Raw genomic sequence first — 25,881 nt, forward strand, 5'->3', positions numbered from 1 at the left:
CATTGAAAAGAAGAAAAAGAAAAGCAAAATGTGAAGAGGAAAGACATTGTGAGAGAGATATTTGGATCCCCTAACAACTTCCTTAGTTAATCAAGCATGCTCAAAGATATGTTTTACTACACACAATAATAGTTTGTGATTAAAACTTCCAGAGCGAGCATGCATCATCTACAACATTCAAATATTCAAAATGTAATGTAATAAAGATATTAACAAGTACACCATAATTCATGGAAGTCTCTAAAAGAAAGTCTTCTTTAACAAGCGATCTCCCTTAAGTTTGTCTACGAAATGTAATTTGAGATACTACCATTCAATCAGCGACCCCAACCAGATGACGACTTCCCATTGTCGGCAGAACTGGATTTACCCCAAGCTCCTCCACTGTTGCCATCACCCGGAGACTGCTCAGTATTCCAACTGGATGTAGGCTTCTCCCAACCACCTCCTCCTCCTTGGGCACCTACATTGGCTTCTTTGTTCCAGTTGCCCTTTTCTTTGTCCATCGTTGATGGCTTCCAAGTGGAACTTTGACCCTCACTAGAAGTCTCAGCAGGCTTCCCCCAACCGGAATTCACATCTTTCTTTACTGTTTGATTCTCAGTTCCAGCATTCCAATCAGATGTTGACTTCTGCCAGCCACCGCCTTGAGAATCCGTCTTTGTCGCTTGGCTCCAGCTGTTCTTCTGACCACCATCTTCAATCTCCTTGCCTGCAGTTGATTTGCTCCAGCCAGAATTATTGTCTGCACCAGAAGAACCAGATGATTTCCAATTATTGTGCTCATTCCCACTTGGTTCTTTCCAACCTGAACCTGCTCCCTGGCCACCATCATTGCTCAACTTCCAACTCTGCTGCTGCTGGTTCTTTTCATCACCTCCTCGGTTCCAAGATCCTGCACCACCACCACTGCCCCAACCTCCATTATTACCTGAACCTGTGCTCCAGCTTGCAGGTTTATCCTCATAGTTACCGTCGTTTGAACCATCTTGATTCCTCCTTCCACGGCCTCGGCCGCCAAAACCACCTCTACCACCACTGCTACTCCAACCTCCTCCATTGTCACCACCATTTGAATCACCTTCTTGATTCCATCTTCCCCGGCCTCGGCCTCCAAATCCACCTCTACCACCACCGTCACCACCTTCTTGATTCCATCTGCCACGGCCTCGGCCTCCATATCCACCTCTACGCCCTCCATTGTCGCCATCATAAGAACCACCTTCTTGGTTCCATCTTCCACGGCCTCTGCCTCTAAATCCACCTCGGTCTGATCCAAATTTCTCTCTGTCACCACCACCACTACTCCACCCTCCACTCCCACTGTCACCATCATTTGAACCACTTCCACTGCTCCATCTTCCACGACCTCTGCCACCAAATCCACCTCGATCTGATCCAGATTTCTCCCCGTCACGACTACCACCACTACTCCACCCTTTATTGTTGTCACCAGACTCCCCACCACCACCACTGCTCCACCCTTTGTTGTCACCACCACCACTATTCCACCCTTTGTTGTCACCAGCACCTCCACTGCTCCACCCTTTGTTGTCACCACCACCACTATTCCACCCCTTGTTGTCACCACCACCACCACCACTATTCCATCCTTTATTGTCGTTGTTACCACCACCACCACCACCAGTACTCCATCCCTTATTGTCTCCATCGCTGCCGCTGCCACCACTATTCCATCCTTTATTATCGTTGCTACCCCCACCACCACCAGTACTCCATCCCTTATTGTCTCCGTCGCTGCCGCCGCCACCACCACTATTCCATCCTTTATTGTCGCTACTACCCCCACCACCACCAGTACTCCATCCCTTACTGTCTCCACCACCGCCGCCGCCACCACTCCATCCTTTATTGTCGCTGCTACCCCCACCCCCACCAGTACTCCATCCCTTATTGTCTCCGCTACTGCCACCACCAGTACTCCATCCCTTACTGTCTCCACCGCTGCCGCCGCCACCACCACTCCATCCCTTACTGTCTCCACCGCCGCCGCCACCACCACTCCATCCCTTACCGTCTCCACCGCCGCCGCCACCACCACTCCATCCCTTACCGTCTCCACTGCCGCCGCCACCACCACTCCATCCCTTATTGTCGCCACCACTACTCCACCCTTTATCGCCGCCACCACTATCACTGCTCCATCCTTTATTTTCGCTGCCGCCACCACCACTACTCCAGCCTTTATTGTCGCCATCATTTGAACCACCTTCACTGTTCCACCTTCCACGGCCTCTGCCTCCAAATCCTCCTCTGTCTGATCCACCTCTGCCAAAACCACCTCTATCAGATCTGCCTCTACCACCAAACCGACCCCTTTCACCCCTTCCTCTAAAACCACCTCTACCTCGATATCCTCCTCTATCACTACTTTCTGGCCTCCAGCTCCCATAACCTGAGGTATCATTAGAAACGTCAGTTTGAGCTTCAGCACCACCGGTGGAATGATTAGCATTAAAGTCATTTCCTGAGTTCCAGTTGCTTCTCTCTCCCCAATTAGAATTGCCACTTCCAGAACTCCAGTTGCCTTTCTTGGCCGAACTAGAATCCTCATTCCCGGTATCAGAATTCTTTTTCCAATTAGAACCCCAGCCACCCACTTGGTCATTCGAACCAGCTTCCTTGCTGGTCTGACCCCATCCGGATGCAGAATCTCCACCGGAAGTCTTTCCAACATTCCAACCACTGCCTTGATTCTTAAGCTCACCATCTTTCCCACTTTCAACAGATTTTTTATTCCAAGGAGAATTGTCCTCGGAGGCTTTTGTATCATTTGAACTGTGCTGCTTATCCCAACCTCCCGCCCATTGATCTCCTTTGGAAGCTGTCAAACTTGAGGAATCAGGTTTATCATTCCAAATAGCAGAACCAACATCAGATGATTTGGATGTATTCCAACTGCTTCCACCCTCGCGTTCTGATTCATTAGTGCCCCATTTTTTTTCACCATCAGAACTTGAACTCTGCCATTTGTTACCATTATCACTGACTTCATTACCCTGTCCCCATTCTTTTTTCTCAGTACTTCCATTTTGACTAGAAGGTTTTGGTTTATTCCAACTGTCGTTTCCTCCAGCTCCATCACCAGCAGTAGATTTATTCCAAGCAGAATTGCCACCATCACCCACGTTCTTTGGTTTACCCCAGCCACCAGTCTCATCCTGGGCACCCCAATTTGATGTTTGACTTCCCTTCATTGAAGTACCTTCATTCCAGCCACTTGAATTGACCTTATTTTCTGCTTCTGGTTTGGTCCAGCCACCTGCATTTCCTTTGCCAGCTGGCCGAATCTCAGAGACAGTGGTTGAAGCATTTTGATCGCCCCAGTTTCCACTTGATTTACTTTTGCTGCCCCACCCATCAGCTGAGGTTCCTGCTGGAGTATTATCATCACCAAAATTAGCACTTTGATGATTTTTCCAACCTCCAGATTCTGAATTCGTAAAGCCTGCAGAATCTCCACTAGGTACGACTGGTTTGCCCCAGGCACTAGAGCCATTGCCGTCTGAACAAGTTTTAGAATCACTCTTTCCCCATCCAGAGGCTTGACCAGTGTTCGCAGTATCCACACTTGATTTTGCAGCGCCCCAGGAAGTGCTTGCATCCGGAGTGGACTTGCTAACCCAAGGAGAATCTTCATCTGTAATAAAGCAACAATCAGCTTCTTAAAAATTGATATTCATGCATAATAAAGCATCATTTACGAAAGCAAAGCACTCTATTAATCGCACCATTTTTAGCATCGAGGCTTTCAGAACCAAAAGGATTTGTGGAACTGGACCCTGGACCATTCTGCAGCCAGAAAGGGAAGAAAGAATATGCATGGAATTTTTTTTTGGAACATTAACATTTAACAGCACAAAGAAAAACAAAGGGAGAGGGAAGAGAAAAACTAACCCAGGTACTGGACTCAGGGAAACTGGGCCAAGGACTTCTGCAGGGAAAGTACATTCTCATAAATACCATCATCGTAAGGGTATATAGAGACAAAGTAGTGAAATCCATAATAACAAAGGTCTTAATAAGCAGTGTTGGATCCCAGATAAGATAAATCTAAAAGTATTATATTTAAGGCATGCAAACAGTCGAACAGTTTCTAAATTAGATAAAACAAATAAAAGAAATTTATTCAGACATAAACAAACGACAATTTCAACATTTGAATTGACTGATCATAACATATCTTGATGCATGCATAGTCAGAATACATCCATGTCAATTTTTCATACCATAGCATTACAAATTTCTCATGGTCATATCTCCAACTAATTTCACTATCTCGCCCCTTACCTAAAAAAATCATACAACACATACCATTGCACTAGAAACTTTCAGCTGATTTATCTAGATCTAAGAAGCACAGACATGGATATAAATATGACAAGATAAGCAATGCACCAGTTTCTAAAAAACTAAAGTATGGATACGTGGAGGAATTGTTATTTTACACACACACACATATATATTATGATAATGCCCAATTAATTGTTATAATACTAATTTTAAGTTAAATTAAAGTAGATTAAAAATAGAGTAAAGTTGAAGGAAAAAAGAAAGGCAGCACGGCATAACTGGAACCGACAAGGATGAGAGGTGGTTGGGCAACTGGTGTAGGGCAGACGGCAGTGAAGTAGAAAATGAAAATTGAAAAATGAAGTTGAAGATGAAGGGAGGAGGGGGCTGTGAATCGTGACTCAGATAGTGAGAGAGAATGAAGATTTGATTGCCTTTAGGGTCTTTTTCTTTTACTTTTATCTTCTTTTTTTTTTATTTCTTTTATTTTGGACTGCCAAACTTAAAAGAGGACTTTTAAATAAAAAGGGTTGTGAGTTGGGCTTTTATGTGGTAGATTGAAAACCAGGTTAATCATGTTCTACAAAGTTTAAACTTGATCGTGTATAATAACAAGGTTAGCTTATCCATAACTGCCTTTTCCATTTTCGGTTTCTTCTAGATTTAAATCAAGGATTAAAAAAAAGATTGAACATGTATATTGGTATCCAAAAACATACCTTTCTGAAGAAGGCCCAGCAGAATTCCAGCCATCACCACCTGCAGATGACCCCGTACCGCCAATCCAATCTTAAAAAGAACAAGTGTGACAAACTTGTAATCATTTCCGAGAGAGAACTTTCAGAGAAAAAGATAGCAAAATAAAAAAACTTTATTAAAAGGAGATTAATATAACATATCAAACACGAACTCAAACCTTGGGAGCTGCCTTCATTTCCCAGAATATCAAATGGTTTTAGGGGATCCTCACTGTAAAATGATATTTGTATTGCGTGAGAGAGAGGGAGAGAAACAGAGGGGGTACAATCTATAGCAAACTGCTCGAGAGAACAATGACACTTGTAGTTAAAGTACCTAAGCGACGCTGCTGAGCTCTTTCTCTGTACCTCCGAAAGAAAATCAGATCTGACTGTGGAAATTCAATTTAAGAAAATAAATAACAGAGGGAAATTTGCCTACAGATTCTAAACAGCACTCAGAATATTAAACAGGGCCAAGATACTATCACAACCAACAGACCTGTAAGAACCTTCTGTTGAGAATCGAGCTTCACTGTAACATCTCTTTTACGTACGGCTATAACACGACACAGGTACCCCTTTAAAGGACCAACACGTATTCTCAAGGTTTGACCAATGGAGAACATTCCATCTGCTCTGTCATCACGGTTGTCTGCATCCAAAGAAGGTCCTCAAAGAAATATATACAGCCAAAATCCCCTATGCATCAGTAATAATAATACATACACTCACGACCACTCTCCTTCTCTGCCCATGGCTTTTTAGGTGATAGAGGTGACTTGGGAGAAGCGGAGAAATCCTCAAAACCAGCAAAACCCTTGTCATCCTCCTAAATGGAGAAGAAAAAATGTTGGATTGGGCACAAGCTAAACAACTGATAAACAAAATCAAGAGAGTTCACAAGACCTTTCCACCAGGTGCATCATAAGAAATCTTGATTTTCTCGCACATGTTAGATTTGCAGCAGAAATAACCATCATTATCCACCTCATTCTCGTCATATACAAACACCGTGTTTCTGTATACATGCTTAACAATCCCTTGCTTATCCTGTAAGTTCAAATCAGTTGCATAAGATAGCCTACTTTATATGCAGTACATCAACAGGTAAATGGTCTTAAGAGGGGAAAAAAAAAAGAAAAAAAAGAACGAACCTTCAATGATCCCTCCAAAACCTTGACATTGTCGGAAACGGATATGATCTTTCCATTGTGATCGGCAGCAGTAAATTTAGCATCTAAAGGCCCACTTTTCAACTCCTTCCGTTGCACATTCACCACAACAGATCCATCAGGGCTGTCCTTCAAAATCTAGATAATAGAAATGAAGGTAGGAGGAAATAGAGTATAGATCAATCACAAGGAATAGAAATAAGCTACTATAGCCATGATAAAAAAGAAGAATAATAATAAATCAAATTTAAGTGACATATGTACCTTGTAACTATCATCTTTTTCCATTCCTAATATCAACCCGAAATCTTTCCGCCTGCAAGGGACAGCAAGACCACCAATACCATTGCAAAGTAGCTGAGTTATGAGTCAACAGAAGTCTGATAGTACAATTATTGAGAACATATAATTAAGGACTCACCCAAAACAAACAAGATCGTGATCTCCAAAGCTGCTCGTGGAACTAGACCCTGATGAGCCCTCACCTTTTCCACCCCCCTTTTCGGTCCTAATATCCTTCTTTTTCTTCTTTTCACCATAAAGTTGAGAAAGCCACTCCACATCATTAGATTCGTTGCTCTCCGGAGGCTTGAACTTTAAGAGCTCATCTTCAGAAGGTATCACTCCCCAGCTTAACGAATCTAAAGATATTTTTTTGTATAGATATCCATCCTTGAGCATCATCCCATCAAGAAACTCAAACAGCTTTCCAGTTTCACGATCACGTCTAAATTGCATAAGTGGTCGAAATTCACTGTAAGAAGCAAGGAAAAAAAATCTTAATGTCAATGTACCCATAAAGGGGAAAAAATATGATAAAAACAACAAACTATTTCTTATTACTCGAGTTCGCTAGAGTTTATCAATCGTGGTGCAGGATTGGCAGTTTTCTTAGCAGCAGCTCCTCCACCCTATAATGAGAAGAGAGATTATCTCAAGTAGAATATGTACTCATAACATTTCTCTTTAAACATAAAGGCATCAGGTATATATAGAAGAAACCAGAGAGGCAGAGGGTGAGATTTTTACATCAGAAACTGCAGCAACAAATTTTACGATTGAACATTGTATCAGAAAAACCTACAGCCAAATTCTTTCATGCAGAAAAACATGTGAAATGAGAGAAGGTTTTCAATCAACTTCGTAAACTCGTTAAACTACAATGTATTCCTTTCAAAGAAGATACAATTTTTCATTCCAATCTAATAGTAATATGCTTGGAGTTGACCAAGGACTACTTCCCCCACCCCCCAACACCCACACCCTTTTTGGTTCTCATTGTTTACATCATAAATACAGACATTTCCTTCAACAAATTCAAAACCGTCTTTGCTCATATATCTAATTCACAAATTACTGATGCTTAACAAGTGAAACTTCTCCATTTCAATGCCAAGAGCACAAAGCAGGAACCAACATTCAGCACACTTGAAAAGTACAGTCATCATGTTTGATATTACATTTAGTATCCATAAGGCTACACTGATAGAAGATCAATTAAGTTGTTTGGCAGTCGACACTTTTTCTTCTCAGCAAGGTTGTATCACTTTACCAGATTCAGACTGAAAGTAAAAGCTTAAGAAACTGAAAAGGCCTGAAGATTATCACCACAAGGAGACAATTGACTCCCCCTCCCCCGAAAAAAAAAATGAGTGGTCTACATAAGACATCAATTCGATTTTATAAAAAAAAAAAAAACCATGTGACCATAAATATAATTATGTTCACGCACTACCAAATCTTTAGAGCATCACCTTCCCTATCCTAAAATGATTTATTTCTTCATTTTTATTCTCTCAACTGCATTTATCCTTTAAACAAGGAATTATTGAAATATCGAAATGAAATAGGCCAGATAAACCCGGGAAAAATATATTAGTTGCCGGTAATGTAGTGTCATAAAGTTGTTGCAAGTTGCAACAAGCAGAATAATATTACACCATACACATTCAAGATATATAAGAGTTAAAAAGGTATGCAAAACTTCATACAAATTTTTCGGCCATAGCTTGGAGATCAATCCTTGGAACCAGCTTCACTGTCGCTCTTTTACGTGCATTGTTGACAGCAACAATCTAAAGAAATCACTAAATATTATTTTTTGAAAACAAAGGGGAATTAGTGATTAAAAATGCTTAAACCCAATCTTTCCCCAAATTAGTACACTCTACCTGAGCAAGGTCTCCCTTGTATTTTCCATTTTTAACACGGGCCATCGTACCCACGGTGACTTCACTGACTCTACTTCGAACAGTAAGCAACTGAGAGATGTCATTTTCAGGAACAGAAGTTACACGGGTTGAGTATATTCCACTTATGCCTTTACATGCCTGGATCCAGAGTTACCCATCAAATGTTATACTTATCACTGACCACTAATATTATGCTAACATTACCAGAAAATCTCAGGTTACCTCAATTAAATCATACTGCCTTGGAGCTTCAATGTAAATAAAACCCTTTGCATGCTCCACACAAAACGCAGATTTTATCTGTAGCTTGGTACCAAATGAGTGCAAATCAACAAATTTCTGCATAAGACAAAAAACTGATTGCCGCTCACGGCCAACCTACAAATAAAATTTCCAGACCATAAGAATTAATATATGGAGTTAGAAAAAATGGAAATGAAAATTGGATACTTAATTCTTGGCTGAAGCATTTGTTTCCATTGATTAAGCACCATACCATGCATTTAACCTTCCACAAAGAGATGGTATCCCTGGCAGATTGCGGGGGAGGGTTTCTTCCGGTGGAATTTTTGTTCTCATAATTTTCGTCTGCAAATGCACCTAATCCAGGTGCTCGATTGTAGACTTCCTCCATCATTCTATCAAATTCTTCTTCGTTCATTTCCTCTTCTTTTGGGAAGAATGGAATGTCTTGAGCTTTTGCATCATCATCCTTAAATGTTGGTAATGTCTCCAAATCTTCCTCCATGTCCATGAGATCTATTTTTGTCAAATAAGAGGGTTGAGTAAAAAGAAAAGAATAGGCTGTCTTGAGGCTTCTTTCATAACGAGGTAATACATGCACCCCAACTTAGATGGAAAAACATTGAATGTTTTTAGTTAACCACAAGAAAAAAGAGAAAATAAGACTTTTTCTCACAAAATTCTTATATTATGAACTTGTTAATGGACACTATGGGAATCCAGCCAACAGATCAAGAAAGCTCAATTCCCCATGATAGAAGGTAAGAAGGTTGGGACTCAGTTCAGCTTGATTTTTTTTAGTGCCAAAAATGGGGCCAAACCAACCCATCATTTAAGGAATAAGGAAGGAGGGAGGGGGGAACACCAAACAAAACTATACTTCACCGAACGAACCAAAAATATTTAATCCAGATTGTACAAATAATTTTCAGTGGGTTTACTCTTATAGGCTTACAATTCTATTTTTGAAGCTTATTTGCACCGATTTGTTATAAACATCATTCATTTCTTTGAAATTCCACAGCAGTAATACCAATAAGAAAAAGAGAATAACAGAATTTGTCTTGCAGAACATTGCACCAAAACTAAAAGTTATTAGAGTAAAATGCACTTTTTAGCCAAGAGAGAGAGGGAGAGAGTATAATGTCGTATAATCCCATTCTTAGAATTTAGCCTTCAAGTTTCAATGCCAAAGCATCAACTTCGAGTATGATCCTATGCAACTTCAAACAAGTACACCAAATATTTTTAAAAATTAAAACATTTTTCTTAAAATGAAGGACCTGCACATATAAAAGGACTGATTGAGCACAAAGAAGCCAAAAATGGACGCTCCCTATCCATAATTGTTATTGTCAAATTAAAGTTTCAAAGTCTAGAATTTATTTCTGTTCACTCTTTCTTTAGTTGCCTATCCTGGTCTGCTAGTTAATCTCCTTAAAAGTAAGTTTCCCCTATGTACACCAAAACCATGGTTTTAATAAAATTAGAGAAGATGCACCCAACTCATGGTTAACATGGAACTAAAAAATAGAGATGAAATGATTGTGGTGTGCAATTGATCACTAATTATAAAATTGAATTGATGGTTAAAGTTCATACGGTCTCTAGGAGTATGCTCCCACACCTTTCACAGTTAACCATTTTCTGAGATAATTTTTTTTGCTGCTACTTTTTAGTTTACAGCTTGCTTAGTTCTGGCTTAAAAAGTTTGCGTGACATGCTTCTCCATTAGTTTCTAGTTTGTTCCTTTCCAAATATCTTGTCTAAAAATAGAGGGGGGAAAGTTAATAGTTTAGCATAAAAATTGCATATTAAACCAAATGAAGACAAATATCAAGGACCAAACCAAAACCTTGTAGTAAAAAGACACCAGACAGTGATACGAGAGAAGTTTGAAAGAAAAAAATGACCCACGACATTGCGACCTCCGCCGACTTTGAGTTCCAAAATCAGTTCATTTATGGATAAACAAATTCAGAGCATCTAATAAGCCGAAAACGAGAGAGCCGCAGCGGATACGATCCAGCGACTTCAATCAGTCCCCCTAGAAGCAGCAGCGGATACTATCCGCCGCGAGTCTCTCCACATGTTTGAGCAAACGAGTCAAAGTCGTCATCAACCTATAGAACGAGACAAACGTCTCTCGAACCAAAGCGTATGAGTAAAATCTTTAGTTCAACAAGCTTTCTCAAAGCAGCAAAAGGGTCTTAAGCAGCGGATCATCTAGGATAAACAAACAAGCCTAGAGAGCAACCATTTTCACAAATTACTTCCAACTAACAATATTCAGTAAAAACAACCCCAAAATATAAAAACCTAACACAATGTAGAACAAAAATACACAGAAACAAGCTCCAAACAGTACAGCGAACCCCTAAACGCGACGAAAACAACTGAGATGGGTTGAAGGGAGAGAATCTACCATCAAAGAAATCACTGTCGTCGGTATCGCCACCGACTTCGGGAGCGACATCCTCGAATAACTGAAGGACGCTCCGGTCACGCCTCTTGCGAGCAGCGGAGGAATTGTTGTCATCGCGAAGCTTGCGTTTACCGGAAGAGGAATCTTTGGCAATCCCTTTGCCCTTGGACGCCATGGCTAGGGCGGAGAAGGTAAGGTTTGAAACTGGAGGAAAGAAATGTGGAGAAGGAGAAAGAACATGCAGATTGAGAGAGAAATGGAGTGCGGTGTTCAAGCGTTGGAGTGAATCAATCAATCGTCTTCCACTATCAACTCTTCTCTCGAAGCGAATTCCCTCTCTTTTCTATGCTACGATGCCTTTTTTCCTTTTTCCTTTTTCCCTTTTCCAAAACATTTTGCTCTCTCTTTTATTTTCTCTTAATTATATTTTCTACTGTTTGGAAAATTTCACAAAATAACTCAAACACGAAAAATTTTTCTACCAATAATTTATTCATAAAAACTTTTCTATCACGGACCTTTTGTCTATGTAAAATTTCAAAATTATTCTCAATTTTTAAAAAGCCTTTAGACCGCACCACATCTTTCCTTCATTCAACAACGATTTCATTCAATGTGCATTCAATACAATACCAACATTCCACAAAAACATTTGTTCCCAACTAATATTCTTCTAATAGCATTAAAGAGAACGAAACGTCACTCTCAGTATTCACTTTCTATCATCGAACTCCCCACAAAATTCTCTCATTGTTCTATCGTAGCTTTCTCTCAGAGTTTCAGCCCAACATCTTCATTGATCGCTTTCATCGTTGGATTCAGTCCACGTTTCTTATTCCTTCAACAATTTCTTTAGCCCTTCATTCAAGGTACGATTTATTGTCTCATATTGCTTTCATAATAAGTGTCGTTTAACATTAAATTACAATACTATCATTTATACATTACTATGTAACCGTTTACTATGCGATCGTTTATACATTACTATGTAATCATTTACTATGCGATTATGTATAAATTATTACACAATCGTTCGTAAATTACAATACAATCGTATAGTAAATTATATACATGGTCGTTTAGTAAATTATAGACGATCGTATAGTAATATATACACAATCGTTCATTACAATATAAACGATCATTTATACATGACTATGCAATCGTTTACTACACGTTCGTATAGTAAACTATAAGTGATCGTGTAATAATTTATACATGATCGCATAGTAATCTATAAACGATCACATAGTAATGTATAACCGATCGCATAGTAATTTATACACAATTGAATAGTAATGTGTAAACATTTATAAACGATCGCATAGTAATGTATAAATGATCGTTCGCTTATCAATGATTTGTTTATCCCATCGTAGATCAATGACGTTATTTCGCATCTTTGTACGATTTTTGGGGATTGGGATGAGTCTGGAGGAAATCATATTGGTGGTCATATGAAAGGTCTGAAAATAAAAAATGATATAACAGTTAGTGAATTAGTGAGTATGATGCACCAACGATTGAATATCGATCCGGATATGTATGATATACACATCAAATGTTGCTACAATCTATTGGTCCCGGATCCCCCAATTGACGTAGTCGACGATGAAGATCTTAGCTTATTTTTAAAAGGCAATGATGCATCATGGATGTTGTTATTTGTATCAGTTACACCTTGCAAAAGTCATGGAGTATACGCAGTCAATATGTACCATCATCGCAATCAAATCGATCAACCAATTTCGACCAGTCAAAATTGTGGGTTTGCAACCATTCCAACACGCAATATTCATACCATGTCTTCACTTGATTATCATATTGAGCCATGTAACTTGGGGGTGACGAAAGTGAAGCTTTGTTTGGTTAGAACAGTGAACCCAAATGTTCTTCACAATTCGATACTGAACATGGATATGGGCAATCTCCAGGACTACAAACTTCTCCAACACCTAACATCCATATTTCAACCCCACCTACTCCTGTTCACTAGTCGTGATGTCTTCGGTTTTGATGCATTCCATCATTCCAATCGAACCATTTGTTGATATAACCAAACCATCAGAGGGCCCATCGTATGACGACCTCATCACAATACCTCATGACTGTTTAAATGACAAGGATATAAAGGAAGGTCAAATTTTCTTTTCGAAATATGATTTGTCAGTTAAATTATTGATGCTTGCAATAAGAAATAACTTTTACTACCATGTAAAAAAGTCAATAAAGAGCTTGCTAATTACCCGGTGTTCGGTGGAGGAATGTAAGTGGAGGGTCCGTGCAAAAAAATGAAAGAAAGTGATTCTTTCAAAGTGACGAAATATCTCAGGAACATAGATGTTCTCTTGAAATGAAAACTAGTGATCATTGACAAGCAAAAAATTGGGTTATTGGACACTTAATCAAGTCTAAATACAAACAAGTTGGTCGAACCTACTGCACAAGGGATATAATTGAGGACGTCCGACGAGATTATGGAGTGACCATAAGTTACGAGCGGGCTTATCGCATTAGAGAGTATGGATTAGTGTATGCACGAGGGTCGCTAGAAGGATCATATGCTATTGTTAAGACATATGGTGAGGCACTTAAGCTTGCAAATCCAGATACAATATTTGAGGTTGAAGTAGAGGATGGACAATACTTTAAGTACGTCTTCATGGCACTTGGTCCATGTATCAAGGGTTTTATAAATTGCATCCACCCAGTAATCGTTGTTGATGGGACCCATTTGCATGAGAAATACAAAGGTATGTTGTTAATAGCAACGTGTATCGATGACAATAACAACATATATCCTATCGCCTTTAGTTTTGTAGATGGTAAGAACGATGCATCATGAACTTGGTTCATGATTGATTTGAAGGCTTCAATAATGAGACGTTCCCAATTTAGTGATTATATCATATCGGCACATCTCAATTGCAAAGGTTTTTGTAAGTATATTCCCTGTTGCATTTCATGTCCCATGTATATACCATATTCGGAACAATTTGGTTGACAAATTCAAGAATAAGGACATAGTCCCACACTTATACCTAGTGGTGAAAGCTTATAAATTGTCTGACTTTCAAATGTATTGGGCTAAGCTTCATCGATATCCGGGTGTGACGGCCTATCTTAAGGATGTTGGATTACAACAGTGGGCAAAGGTTTATCGAGTCCATTGTAGGTATGACAAGATGACGACAAATATAGTAGAACGACTCAATGGAGTGTTGAAAAATGCACGAGAACTACCAATCACAAAGTTATTAGAGTATATCCGCGAGTGACTACAAGGTTGGTTCTATATCCAACGTACACATGCAATGGCATGCACAGACATTGTAACTAATTACGCAACGAGTATTCTTAAGGAATCGGAATTGATGTTTAGAACACATTGTGTTTCCCTGGTGGATATGCATATAATTAATGTGGCGATGGATATTTTGGGGGTTGGTTGATCTTCGTTCACAGACATATACGTGTATGGAGTTTAATTGCCTCGAGATCCCGTGCTCGCATGCAATATCTGCAGTGACCCCGAGAAACGTTAACGTTCAAACATTATGTGCAAAATGGTTTACAGTTGAGTGTGTGCTTACTGCTTATGCTGAACCAATCTTCCCAGTCGCACACAGGTAAGAATGGGTTCGAAGACCACATGTTGGAGATTTTGAATCAATTCTACCACCGCAAAAGGTAGCAAATGTAGGTCGACGTCAAATCGTCATGATACCTTCAATTGGAGAGGAGCCACGACAAATACATAGGTGTACACGATGTGGTCAGAGAGGACATGGCAAGAAAACGTGCAGACAGACATTGATAATACCTGATACTGGCTCATCTAGACTAAACAATATGTAATCTTCTCGGGCGATTGCTTCGTCTTTTCTGTACGATCGCTTAGTTATTTATTTGCTTAGTTAAATGTACAACACCAATTATACTATACAATTTTAGCACAAATTTATCTAAACGATCGCTTAGTTATTTATTTGCTTAGTTAATTGTACAACACCAATTATATTATACAAATTTAGCACAAATTTATCTCAACGATCACATAACAAAAACTAAACGATCGCATAACAGATATCTAAACGATTGCATAATAAAAACTAAACAATTGCATAAACATATATCTAAACGACCGCATAACAAAATCTAAACAATCGCATAACAAAACTTAAACGATCGTATAATAAAAACTAAGCGGTCGCATAACAAAAACTAAACAATTGCATAACAGATATCTAAACAATTGCGTAATAAAAAACTAAACGATCGCATAACAGATGTCTAAATGATCGTGTAACAGTTAGTTAAACGATTGGTAATCTCTATCTGATCACTTAATAATATCTAAACGCCCGCTTGGTATTCTCTATCCAATCGGTTAGTATTCTCTCAACGATTAGGAAATGAACGAAATTGTGGGAGACCCTATCGTTATAAGGTATTCATAGAGATGACGTTCACTAAACGGTCTGAAGGGTTTTTAAAAACTAAGGTAATTTTGGAATTTCGCATGGGCAAAATGTCAGTGTATAAAAGTTTTTAAGAATAGGCCATTGGTAAAAAAGTTTTTGGGTTTTGGGTCATTTTGTGAAAATTTCCTCAAGGCGTTAAAAATAAAGTTTTTTTTTAAAAAAAAAAATTTTTTTTTACCGATAACCCATTCACAAGTGTCTTTATTATTATTAGAGATGTACATGGGTTAGGTTGGATTGGGATTGTTTTTTTGGACCAATTTAAAATTTAAAATTGATTGGATTGACAACTCAAATGATCGTCTTTAACTCAACCCAATTCTTAAATTTTTTGGGTTAGATTGGGTTGGGTTGTGGGGTTATAACTTGTTTTTAGATTGGGTTGGGTTGTGGGGTTATAACTTGTTTTTAGATTGGGTTGGGTTGTGGGGTTATAACTTGTTTTTTCTTTTTAATTAAATACATGCAAATTTATATACAAAATCTCATAAAATTCAAATGTTAAATACCAAATATCTATAATATTCATTATAAACTTTAAACAAAGACGAATATTACAACAATTTAAATATATATATATATATATATATATATTGAAAACTCATATATTAATCCATACAAAGTAATCAAACTTTAAATAAATAAGAAATATATTTATATATTTTATTAGTGTATATAGAATTCAGGTTGGGTTGGATCAACCAATCTTTTTTAGTCTACTCACGACCCAACCCAACATAACAAAAACATAAAAAGTTTAACCAAACCCAATCCAATAACAAAATTAACTCAACTCAACCTTTACATTTTAGGTTGGGTAGCCTGAGTTATTCAGGTTGTCGGTCTATTTGAACATCCCTACTAATTATTGACCCACCTGTGTATGAAATCTATGCTTGCGTCATAAAGCGTTACTGTGTTTTATAATATATCGTGTTATGAATAGTCATGTCCATCGTAACCCGAACACCATGTGTAGTGACGTGTTGACATTATTATATTTTTTTTAAAAAAAATACAGTACCTAAAACTTTATATGTAATGTTTTAAGATATTTCATAATAGATAAGAAATAAGTTGCACGTGGTTAAGAATCTTTCGAACACAAATATTTAGTTGCACCTAATAAATTATGAACAAATATACTAGTCACTGAATATCAATGGTAAATATTTAATGTGAAGTTTGTATAGGAGTGACACAATAAGATTGTTGATTACCCCGTTATTGGGTGGTTATCGGAAGAGAGTGAATTATGTTTTTTTTAAAAAAAAAAAGACAGAGAATATATATTTTTAAAAAATATGCTAAATTATAAAAAATGTCATTAACTTTACACTTTATATAAAAAAATGCCCATAAAGTTTCAAAAGTTTCAAATACCCTTAAATTTCTAAAATGAGTTAAAAAAATATATTGTCTTTAGCTTTGGATGGAAACCATTGGTGTTTTATGTCAAAAATACTTATGAACTTCCATGAGTTTTAAAAACATCCTTAAACTTAAAAAAAAAAAACTCATATTGTTATATGAACATAAACCGTTAATATCGTCTCACCTCTCTATTTTCGATATTTTTATCCCCTCTCTTATTTAATACCCTCTTACTTCATTTATGTTAACTATTCAACACTTCTTCATTTATGTTAACTATTCGACACTTGTTTATCTAAAATAAATAGATAGATAAAAATCCACACTTTAATTGAGATATATGAACTATAATAAGAATAAAGATAATAAATAAAGCACCAAATGATTTTAAGACTTAAATGTTTTGAGAATTGTACGTTAGTAGTTGAGTGTGTGTTGATAGTCAAATACATTTTTTTTTTTTGTTTATTTGACCATTTGTCATGTTGATATGTTTCAGGAGGAGATTTTGATTTTGAAATTTTGTGGCATTTTATGTTTTAACTTAGAGTTTTGGTTGTTGAGAAAAATTGTATAAACTGTGAATTGAAAATTAAGAGAAATACGATAATATCTATATGAAAATAAATAAGAATATCTATATAATTTATTTTAAAATTGGTTCTTTTCGAACTTAAAAAAACTTCAAACAGATCGATCAAACATTTATTATTATTCTTTTTATCATTAGAGTCATTTTATCACGAGGTATTAACGGTTTTATTCAAATATTAATGGCGGAGGTATTTTTAATTTTTATTAAGTTAATAGTATTTTCTAAATGTTTTGAAAATTCAAAGATATTTTTTACAATAATATTTTTTGAACTATTTTTGAAAATTTAAGGATATTTTTGAACTTTTGAACCTTTAGAGACGTTTTTTATACAAAGTGTAAAATTCATAGACTTTTTTTATAATTTAACAAAAAAAAAAAAAAAAAAGTACTACCAATGAGGGGAATAACATAAAGGGTCATTAAATACATTCAATAATAATTCTACAAAGCAACGAATAGAAAAACATTTGTTCAACTTTTTTTGTTTTTTGTTTTTATTTTTTAAAAACATTTTAAAGCAGTGAATAAATAACAATAATAATTAAGATTTCATATGTCATCAATGGGTGGTTATTGGAAGAGAGTGAATTCTAGAAAGAGAAAGAAATGTATTTCATGAGAATTGTTTTTCAAAAACTACTATTGCAAGAAGGGGAAGAAGCAAAGAGAGAAATTGTCAGAAATATATTCTTTTAAATTATTCCAACTAACACTGTTTTTTAAAATTTGTTTAAATAGTTTTTTTTTATTCATCTCGAATGAGATCGACATGTTGTTTTGAGTCCTTCTCGTTACATCTTAATACCGATATTTATTAATTTTCTATGTATTTTTCCCAAATCTAATACCAATTCGTTATCTTTGCTACATATTATATCAAATTATTACATAATTTTTCAGATATTTAGCATGTATTTATATTTTCACAATTATATGAATTTCCAAAATTTTATATGGATTTTTCCATTATCAAAATTGATTTTTCAAATTGATTTAAGATGATTGCAATGTCATTTTAAAATTTTATAAAATATCAAATTTTACGAAAAAATGGATAAAGTTTGGCATATATATAGATTATGGGTGTTAATCATGCCAAATATTCCAACGAGCTTGAATTTCGAGGTTAATTATGTATGAAATTTCATCGAAAAAAATCAAACTACACATAATCTTGGTGTTATTTTGCATGGATTAACGTTGAGATCCACATATTTTTTTTTAAATTATATACAATCTCTCCTAGATCTTCGAATTTATTCATGTAATCATTTCCAAATCTTATATAAAATCTTGCAAACCTTACCTTGAAATTATATTTACACGAATTTCTAAATTGATTTAACGGTTATCTAAATAATTTACAAATTATCTTTTCAAAATTCTCCAAATTGTGTAATATTCGATAGTGTAATTTTTTAACTTTAGGAAATTGGAAAGATTACATAACCGTTGGAAAAATTAGCAAATCACCGTGTACAATCTGGCCAGATGTATGATCGATCGATAAGTTAGAAAAAGTTTATTTTATTTATTTTTTTTAACCAAATTTCGATGGCCGGTCTTAGACAAGATGGATTGGACAAAACTATTCTCACTAAGTTTTAAAAAATGACGTTAGTTTTGATAAGTGAAATTTTTCGGACAATTTCTCAATTAAAAGACATAAATATTATTGAAATAAAGGAAAAACATGCCATATAAAGTAGAAAAAAAGAGAGATGTTTGTTTAACTATCAATTAAGGGGAAAAATCCACTAACCATGAAAATCAAATCAAATATGTAAAAAAATAATGATGATGAAATAATAAAAAAAAATACATAATTATTCGATTGTGTACAAAAACATAACAATAATAATAGCATAGAATTTAAGTTGAACGGTAAAAGTAGCCATTGTTCACGTGAGGTTTTCAGAGAAACGTGTTTCATAGAGTTGAATTTGAGTTGATGTTGATGTTGAAGTTGATTTGATGCGATATGATTCAATCTCTAATACTTGATCCTCTGATTCTCTCGCACCGAAAGTAGAAGTCTTAAAAGAGTATTTGTGTCTTCAAAGGTCTCATGTCTTTTAGGAGTGCTTGTTGATGAATTCTCTGAATGAACTTCTCTATAGAGTTCTCAGGTGGGCTCGTGGCTTGAGCTTGGTTAGTCCATGGGCATGACCTTTGGGCCCAATTAGTTCGTTTTGGGCCTTATTTGAAATTTGAGTCCAATTCAGTTTTTTTAGTTGGACTTTAAACCCAAATAATAATATCAAGTTGGGCTAAATTAATCTCATATGATTCAACTGACGTCATCGAAATTTGTCTTCAAGGACCTATGTCAACTTCTATTTGGACCCAAATTTAATAATTTAGAATTTTGTCATTAATCTAGTAAACGACGTGACAACTTGTGATTGGTCTAAAATTTATCATTCAACAAATACCCAGATTTACGCACATACATGGGTGGATGAATCTCAAAAAATATAAAGTTGGAATCAAAATCCAAATACATTTGTTCTTGAATTTGACCTCAATTGATTGTGTCAGTCAAACTATTAATTTAGTACATAAGTTTAACTTGAATTTGGGATAAAATTTGGAATATGCTCAAATTTTAATTTGAGATTGTATCCTTAATAATTTGACATAAAATTTGAAATATGCCCAAATTTTAATTTGAGATTTAATCCTTAATAATTTGGCTTGAGGATAAAAGTATGATGATTTGGATTTTTGCTTGACATTTTATCACAATTTAAATTTGATTTTAAATCAAATTTGGAATATGTCCAAATCCTAGTTAAAAGTAAATTTAAAGACAAAATATAATAAAATTAAATTAGATAGGGAATTTGTTTAATTTAATTTGAAATTATGATAGAATTAAATTAGGAAATCTAATAGTTTGAATCAAATCTTTATTTGATTTTGATTTCATAATTTATTATGGAACCTAGGAACCTCTGTAAATGGAACCCCTCCATTATCCCCATCCACTTATTTTCTTCTAATCTTTCATTTCTCTCTTTTTCCTCTTCTTCTTTCATTTTTTTTCTTCCTTTTTTTCTTTTTTTTCAACACTTTTTTGTTTCACATGTTTTTTTTCTTCTTATTTTTTAACACTTTTTTTCACATGTTTTTTTTAATTACTAACTCGCCCCCTTATTTTTTTTATTTTTTTTTGTAGGAGTTACAACACAACCAAAAGAGCACAACAATTTTTTTTTTAATCTCACAAACCCGTCTTTGGTGCACATAAGAACGACCTTGGTATGATCTATCTACTCGTGCTTCCTGATCGTCATAGGGGACCCGCAAAGGCTTATGACCCCCTCATTCGATCACCGACTACCTTGCAGCGTCGTTCGTGCATCCTGATCGTCATTGGAGGGGCCCACCAAGACTTACAGCTCTCCCATGCTATCACCCTAGGGAGGATCCCAAAAAGGTTTACCTCGTAGCATCGCTCACATATCCTGATCGCCGTGGGAGGGGCCCCACCAAGGCTTACAACTCTCCTATTTGATCACCCTATAGAGGATCTCGATAAGGTCTGTCTCGTGGCGCCGTTCATGCATTCTGATCATCATGTGAGGGGCCCCGCCAAGGCTTACAGCTCTCCCATGCTATCACCCTAGGGAGGATTCCGAAAAGGTCTACCTTATAGCACCGTTCGCATATCCTGATCGTCGTGGGATGGGCCCCGCTAAGGCTTACAACTTTCCCATTCGATCACCCTAGGGAGGATCCCGATAAGATCTGTCTTGTGGCACTGTTCGTGCATCCTGATCGTCATGGGAGGATCCCCGCCAAGGCTTACAGCTCTCTCATACTATCACTCTAGGGAGGATCCCGAAAAGGTCTACCTTGTAGCACCGTTCGCATATCCTGATCGTCGTGGAAGGGCTCCGCAAAGGCTTATAATTCTCCCATTCGATCACCCTAGGGAGGATTTCAGAAAGATCTACCTTATTATGTTACTCCTTGATCAAAATTTGAAGATAAGGGAAATATGCCATCGAGTATCGAAGATGAGGCGAATATGCCATCAAACTTTGAAGATGAGAAGAATATGCCATCAAGATTTTGAACGGAGTCAGGTTGGCTAGAGTCGATCTCGCATATAAGGCAGAGTCGGACAGACCAAAGTTGTCCTCGCATATAAGGTAAAGCTAGGCAAACCAAACTTTATCTCGCATATGAGGTGGAACTACACCCACATTTTTGGATAGGAAGCAAAGTTACACCAACATTTTGGAGAAGGGGCGAAGTTGTACCAACATTTTAAAGAGGAAACAAAACCGCACCACGACTTTGGAGATGGAGTGAAGCCGCGTCATTAGTTTGGAGATGAAGTGAAACCGCGCCATCAGTTTGGAGATGAAACGAAGCCACGCCACGACTTTGGAGATGAAGCAAAGTCGCGCTAACATTTTGGAGAGGAAACAAAACCGCACCACGACTTTAGAGATGTAGCGAAGTCCTGCCATTAGTTTGGAGATGAAGGAAAGCCACGCCACAACTTTGGAGATGAAGCAAAGCTGCGTCATGATTTTGTAGACCGAGTCATTGAAGATGGAGTTGAGCCATGCATACCAACCATGAACTTGAAGATCAAGCGGAGCCATGCACACTGACCTTGAACTTGAAGATGGAAGTGGGGTCATGCACGCCAATCTTGAACTTGAATATGGAATAGCATCAATGGAGCTTCTGAACTTGAAGATAGAGAGGCATCGACGAGACATTCGCGTTTGAATTTGATAAAGCATCGACAAATCCTCCGCATTTGAGTTTGACAAAGCATTGACGAATCATCTACACTTGAGCTTGAAGAATCGGTGAATCCTCCGCATTTGAGCTTGAAGTATCGGTGAATCCTCCGCACTCGAGTTTGATGAAGCATCGATGAATCTTCACATTTAGCTCGACTTCGTGACTTTGAGCGTGAATATAGCATTGCAAAGCCTCTAGACTTGAGCATGAAGATGAAGCATTGATGAAGCCTCTAAACTTGAAGATGGAGGAGCATCTAAGTTTGATTTTAAAGAGGAAGTGAAACGCATTCCAAGTGTGTGCCTTTTATTTATTGTGTTGGCTCCTTACGAGGGATGAATATCTTCAATCCATTGTGTTGCCCTCAATAGGGATGAACATCTTCAATTTGGAGTATCATTCTTTAACGGGGATGATCAATATCAATCTTTAGTATCATACTGAAGCGGCTGTGGTACCCTTTTATGATGGACTAAACTTAAATTTCTTTAAGTTTCCTTCGTACCTTTAAAGGAAGGGATCAAATCATGACATAGTTCAAGTATTTATTTATTTGTTTGTTTTTTTTTTATGCACGACTGAACTTAAATTTCTTTAAGTTGCCTACGTGCCCTTTATAATGACGGGGATAAAGTCGTAATATAGTTCGTAAAAAGATTTTTTTTTTTTTTTTTTAACATTTGTTAAGTGTAAAACTTTTTTAGAAACTTGTCGTTGATTAGGCATATTCTTAGCCCATCTTGATCAACTATCTCGTACGCTCTGTTTGTGTAGACTTCTTTGATGATGTAGGACCCATCCCATTTAGGTGTAAACTTATTCCCCATATGTTTTTGTCGTGATAATTGGTCTCCTTACGGCGAGCACTAGATCACTGACTTGAAAGGACCGAGGCTTTACATGCTTATCGAAGGCTTTAGACATTCTTGCTTGGTAACATTCCAATGCTTGTTGAGCTTCTAATCGTTTTTCGTTCAGTGCTTCCAACTTTTGGAGCCGCAGTTTGGCATTGTCCTATGTAGTCAACCTTTCTTGCACCACCATTCTTAGTGATGGAATTTCTCTTTCCAAAGGAAGAACAGTTTCTACCCCATAAACGAGAGAGTACGAGGTGACTTCTATAGGGGTACAATGAGTGGTGCGATAAGCCCACAAGGCTTCACTGATCTTATCCTACCAATTTCTCTTCGACTAGGAAATAATTTTCTTCAGCAGGTTGCACGATGTCTTGTTAAATGCCTCTGCCAACCCGTCTGTGGTGACATTATACATGGATGACTTGTACTGCTTGAATTTGAATTTTTCACACAACCTGTCCATCAAACTGTTGGAGAATTGTCTCCCGTTATCTGTCACGATCCGATGGGGAATACCGTACCGATAAATGATATGAGTGCGAATAAAATCCACCACGTTTTCTTTCTTAGCTTCCCTTAGAGAGACAACCTCAGCCCATCTTGAAAAGTAGTCAGTGGTTGCGAGGATGTAGGAGTGCCCTGTTGATGACTTAGGTGTTATAAGGCCGACCAGATCAAGTCCTCATGCTTCGAAAGGCCATGAGGCTATGGTCGGATGTAGAGGCTCGGACGGTTGATGAATGAAATTCGTATGATATTGACAGGTTTCACACTTCTTTGCATAATCCATCGAGTCCTGGATCATTCCCGGCCAATAGTAACCCATTATTTTCAACTGGAATTGTAGCTTTGGTCCAGCTTGATGCGCGCCGTATACGCCTATGCTTCCTCCAAAGCCTTCGCTGACTCTTCTTTAATGAGGCATCGAAGGAAAAGTCCTTCAAGGGATCGACGGTATAGGACCCCTTTGTAGTAAATGAAATGCGCGGCCCTCCTTCGAACCTTAGTTTTATGGCGGGGGTCATCGGAGAGCCTTCCATGCTCAAGGTAATTTATGATGGGCTGTCGCCAGTCTTCCTGGTCGGTTAGGTAGACTAATATCACATTTGTTTCCCCATATGCAGTCTCGACCGGAGGTACAACCCATCTCCGCCAAAGCGATATATTAAGAGGCACGTTATCCAAGACCGTTAAGGCAGTGGCTAGGTTTTCCAAGGCATCCATTTTTTTGTTCTCCTTCCTCGGGACATGTTCCAACGTCACGCTTTCGAACTTTTTCATCAACTGGCGAGCGTAAGTGAAATAGGGTTTCAAGTCATCATGCTTCACCTCATACTGGCATAAGAGTTGATTGATTATCAACTTTGAGTCACCGAAGATCTCTATATAAGCTACTCCAATCTCTAAGGCCATTTGGAGACCAATTATTAAGGCTCGGTATTCAACGACGTTGTTTGAGCATAACTCGGCAAGTGCGAAGCTATAAGTCAGCATGTGCTTTTCTGGCGAAATGAGGACGATACCTGCCCCGCACCATTTTTCCGTGTCGCACCGTCAAAGAACATGACCCACAACCCCAAGGTTTGTGTGAAGAGAACTTCGTCATCGGGCAAGTCTTAATTTAACTCCCAATCCGATGGTACTGGGTGATTTGTCAGGAAGTCGGCCAATAACTACCCTTTGCGGTATATAAACAGTATCGTACTGTTGAAGCATGATTGCCCACTTGGCTAAACGTCCCGAGATGATCGACCTGGACAAGACGTACTTGATGGGATTGGCTTTCACAATTAATTGGACTGTGAAGGCCTGCATGTAGTGCCTCAACTTATCTATGGCAAATAAAAGCACAAGGCACGTCTTCTTTATAGGGGAATAATTGATCTCGGTTCCATTCAGGGTCCCACTCAAGTAATAGAGAGCGCGTTCTTTTCCTTTTTCTCTTTCTCGTTCCAATAGTGCCCCTAGTGATCTCTCTTGCGCTGCAATGTACAGTATCAACGACTTGCCCGCTACTGAGGCTCCTAAGACAGGAGGGTTGATCAAGTACCTCTTTATGCTATCGAAAGCATTCTGGCAGGCCTCAACCCATTCGAATTTCTCTCCCTTTCTCATCGATCTTTGAAAGGGTTGACACCGCCCTGCCAGGTTAGAAATAAATCTCCGGATGTAAGCCATACGTCCTTGCAAACTTCTCAACTCATGTAGATTTGTGTCTTAGTATTGATCCTGGATCAGTCTATCTCTATCCCTCGATGTCTCACAATGAAGCCTAAAAATTTTCTTGAAGTTACACCGAACGCGCATTTGAGGGGGTTCATCTTTAACTGGTACTTTCGTAGACGATCGAACACGGTTCTTAGATCTTTCAAATGGTCCTATCGTCATTTGATCTTGACCACAAGGTCATCCACATAGCACTCCATGTGTTTGTGCAACATATCGTCAAACACCTTCTGCATGGCACGTTGATAAGTAGCGTCAACGTTCTTCAACCCGAAGGGCATTACCTTGTAGCAATATATCCCTTTTGGGGTTCAAAATGCCGTCATTTCCTCATCTATGAGGGCCATCCATATCTGGTTATACCCGGAAGATCCATCATGAAGGATAAGGCCTCATGTCTCGTTGTCGCATTCACTATGATCTCTGTGATGGGCAATGGAAAATCGTCTTTCGGGCATGCATTGTTTAGGTTGCGAAAGTCTACGCA

The 25,881-nt window shown here is 37.8% G+C and overlaps 2 protein-coding genes across 3 annotated transcripts; both read right to left on the reverse strand.

Annotated features, from left to right (window-relative positions):
- Positions 1-60: 60 nt before the first annotated feature.
- On the reverse strand, positions 61-11,483 carry KTF1 (kow domain-containing transcription factor 1). Of its 2 annotated transcripts, none has more exons than XM_039028370.2 (18): positions 11,087-11,483; positions 8,915-9,177; positions 8,641-8,796; positions 8,398-8,556; positions 8,218-8,301; positions 7,070-7,137; positions 6,648-6,980; positions 6,491-6,542; positions 6,209-6,364; positions 5,961-6,104; positions 5,781-5,883; positions 5,554-5,706; positions 5,389-5,443; positions 5,231-5,283; positions 5,034-5,103; positions 3,919-3,952; positions 3,753-3,813; positions 61-3,661 (listed from the first exon to the last, which is right to left on the reverse strand). In XM_039028370.2, the coding sequence occupies exons 1-18, from the start codon at positions 11,259-11,261 to the stop codon at positions 318-320; spliced, it is 5,463 nt and encodes a 1,820-aa protein (XP_038884298.2). In that variant the 5' UTR covers positions 11,262-11,483; the 3' UTR covers positions 61-317. The 2 variants fall into 2 exon arrangements, with proteins under 2 accessions (XP_038884298.2, XP_038884297.2); XM_039028369.2 differs by having other exon boundaries at positions 3,919-3,955.
- Positions 11,484-24,047: 12,564 nt separating this feature from the next.
- Positions 24,048-25,346, reverse strand: LOC150036648 (uncharacterized). The gene is made up of 2 exons (XM_090313197.1): positions 24,812-25,346; positions 24,048-24,691 (listed from the first exon to the last, which is right to left on the reverse strand). The coding sequence occupies exons 1-2, from the start codon at positions 25,344-25,346 to the stop codon at positions 24,048-24,050; spliced, it is 1,179 nt and encodes a 392-aa protein (XP_090169323.1).
- Between the last annotated feature and the right edge of the window lie 535 nt (positions 25,347-25,881).

Source organism: Benincasa hispida, chromosome 4 (genome assembly GCF_027475165.1).
Source record: "Benincasa hispida cultivar pf3 chromosome 4, pf3_genome.v1.1, whole genome shotgun sequence".
Classification (NCBI taxonomy): Eukaryota; Viridiplantae; Streptophyta; class Magnoliopsida; order Cucurbitales; family Cucurbitaceae; genus Benincasa; species Benincasa hispida.

What these genes read in the sequence shown, in the direction of transcription:
- KTF1 (XM_039028369.2), bottom strand. Translation starts at nt 11,261, where the DNA reads ATGGCGTCCAAGGGCAAAGGGATTGCCAAAGATTCCTCTTCCGGTAAA. An exon ending in TCAACAGAAGGTTCTTACAG is followed by an intron (nt 5,444 to 5,553) that starts GTCTGTTGGTTG and finishes GAATTTCCACAG; the next exon opens with TCAGATCTGATTTTCTTTCG. An exon ending in AGCTCAGCAGCGTCGCTTAG is followed by an intron (nt 5,284 to 5,388) that starts GTACTTTAACTA and finishes ATCATTTTACAG; the next exon opens with TGAGGATCCCCTAAAACCAT.
- LOC150036648 (XM_090313197.1), bottom strand. Translation starts at nt 25,346, where the DNA reads ATGGCTTACATCCGGAGATTTATTTCTAACCTGGCAGGGCGGTGTCAA. An exon ending in ACTTCCTGACAAATCACCCA is followed by an intron (nt 24,692 to 24,811) that starts GTACCATCGGAT and finishes GGTGCGGGGCAG; the next exon opens with GTATCGTCCTCATTTCGCCA.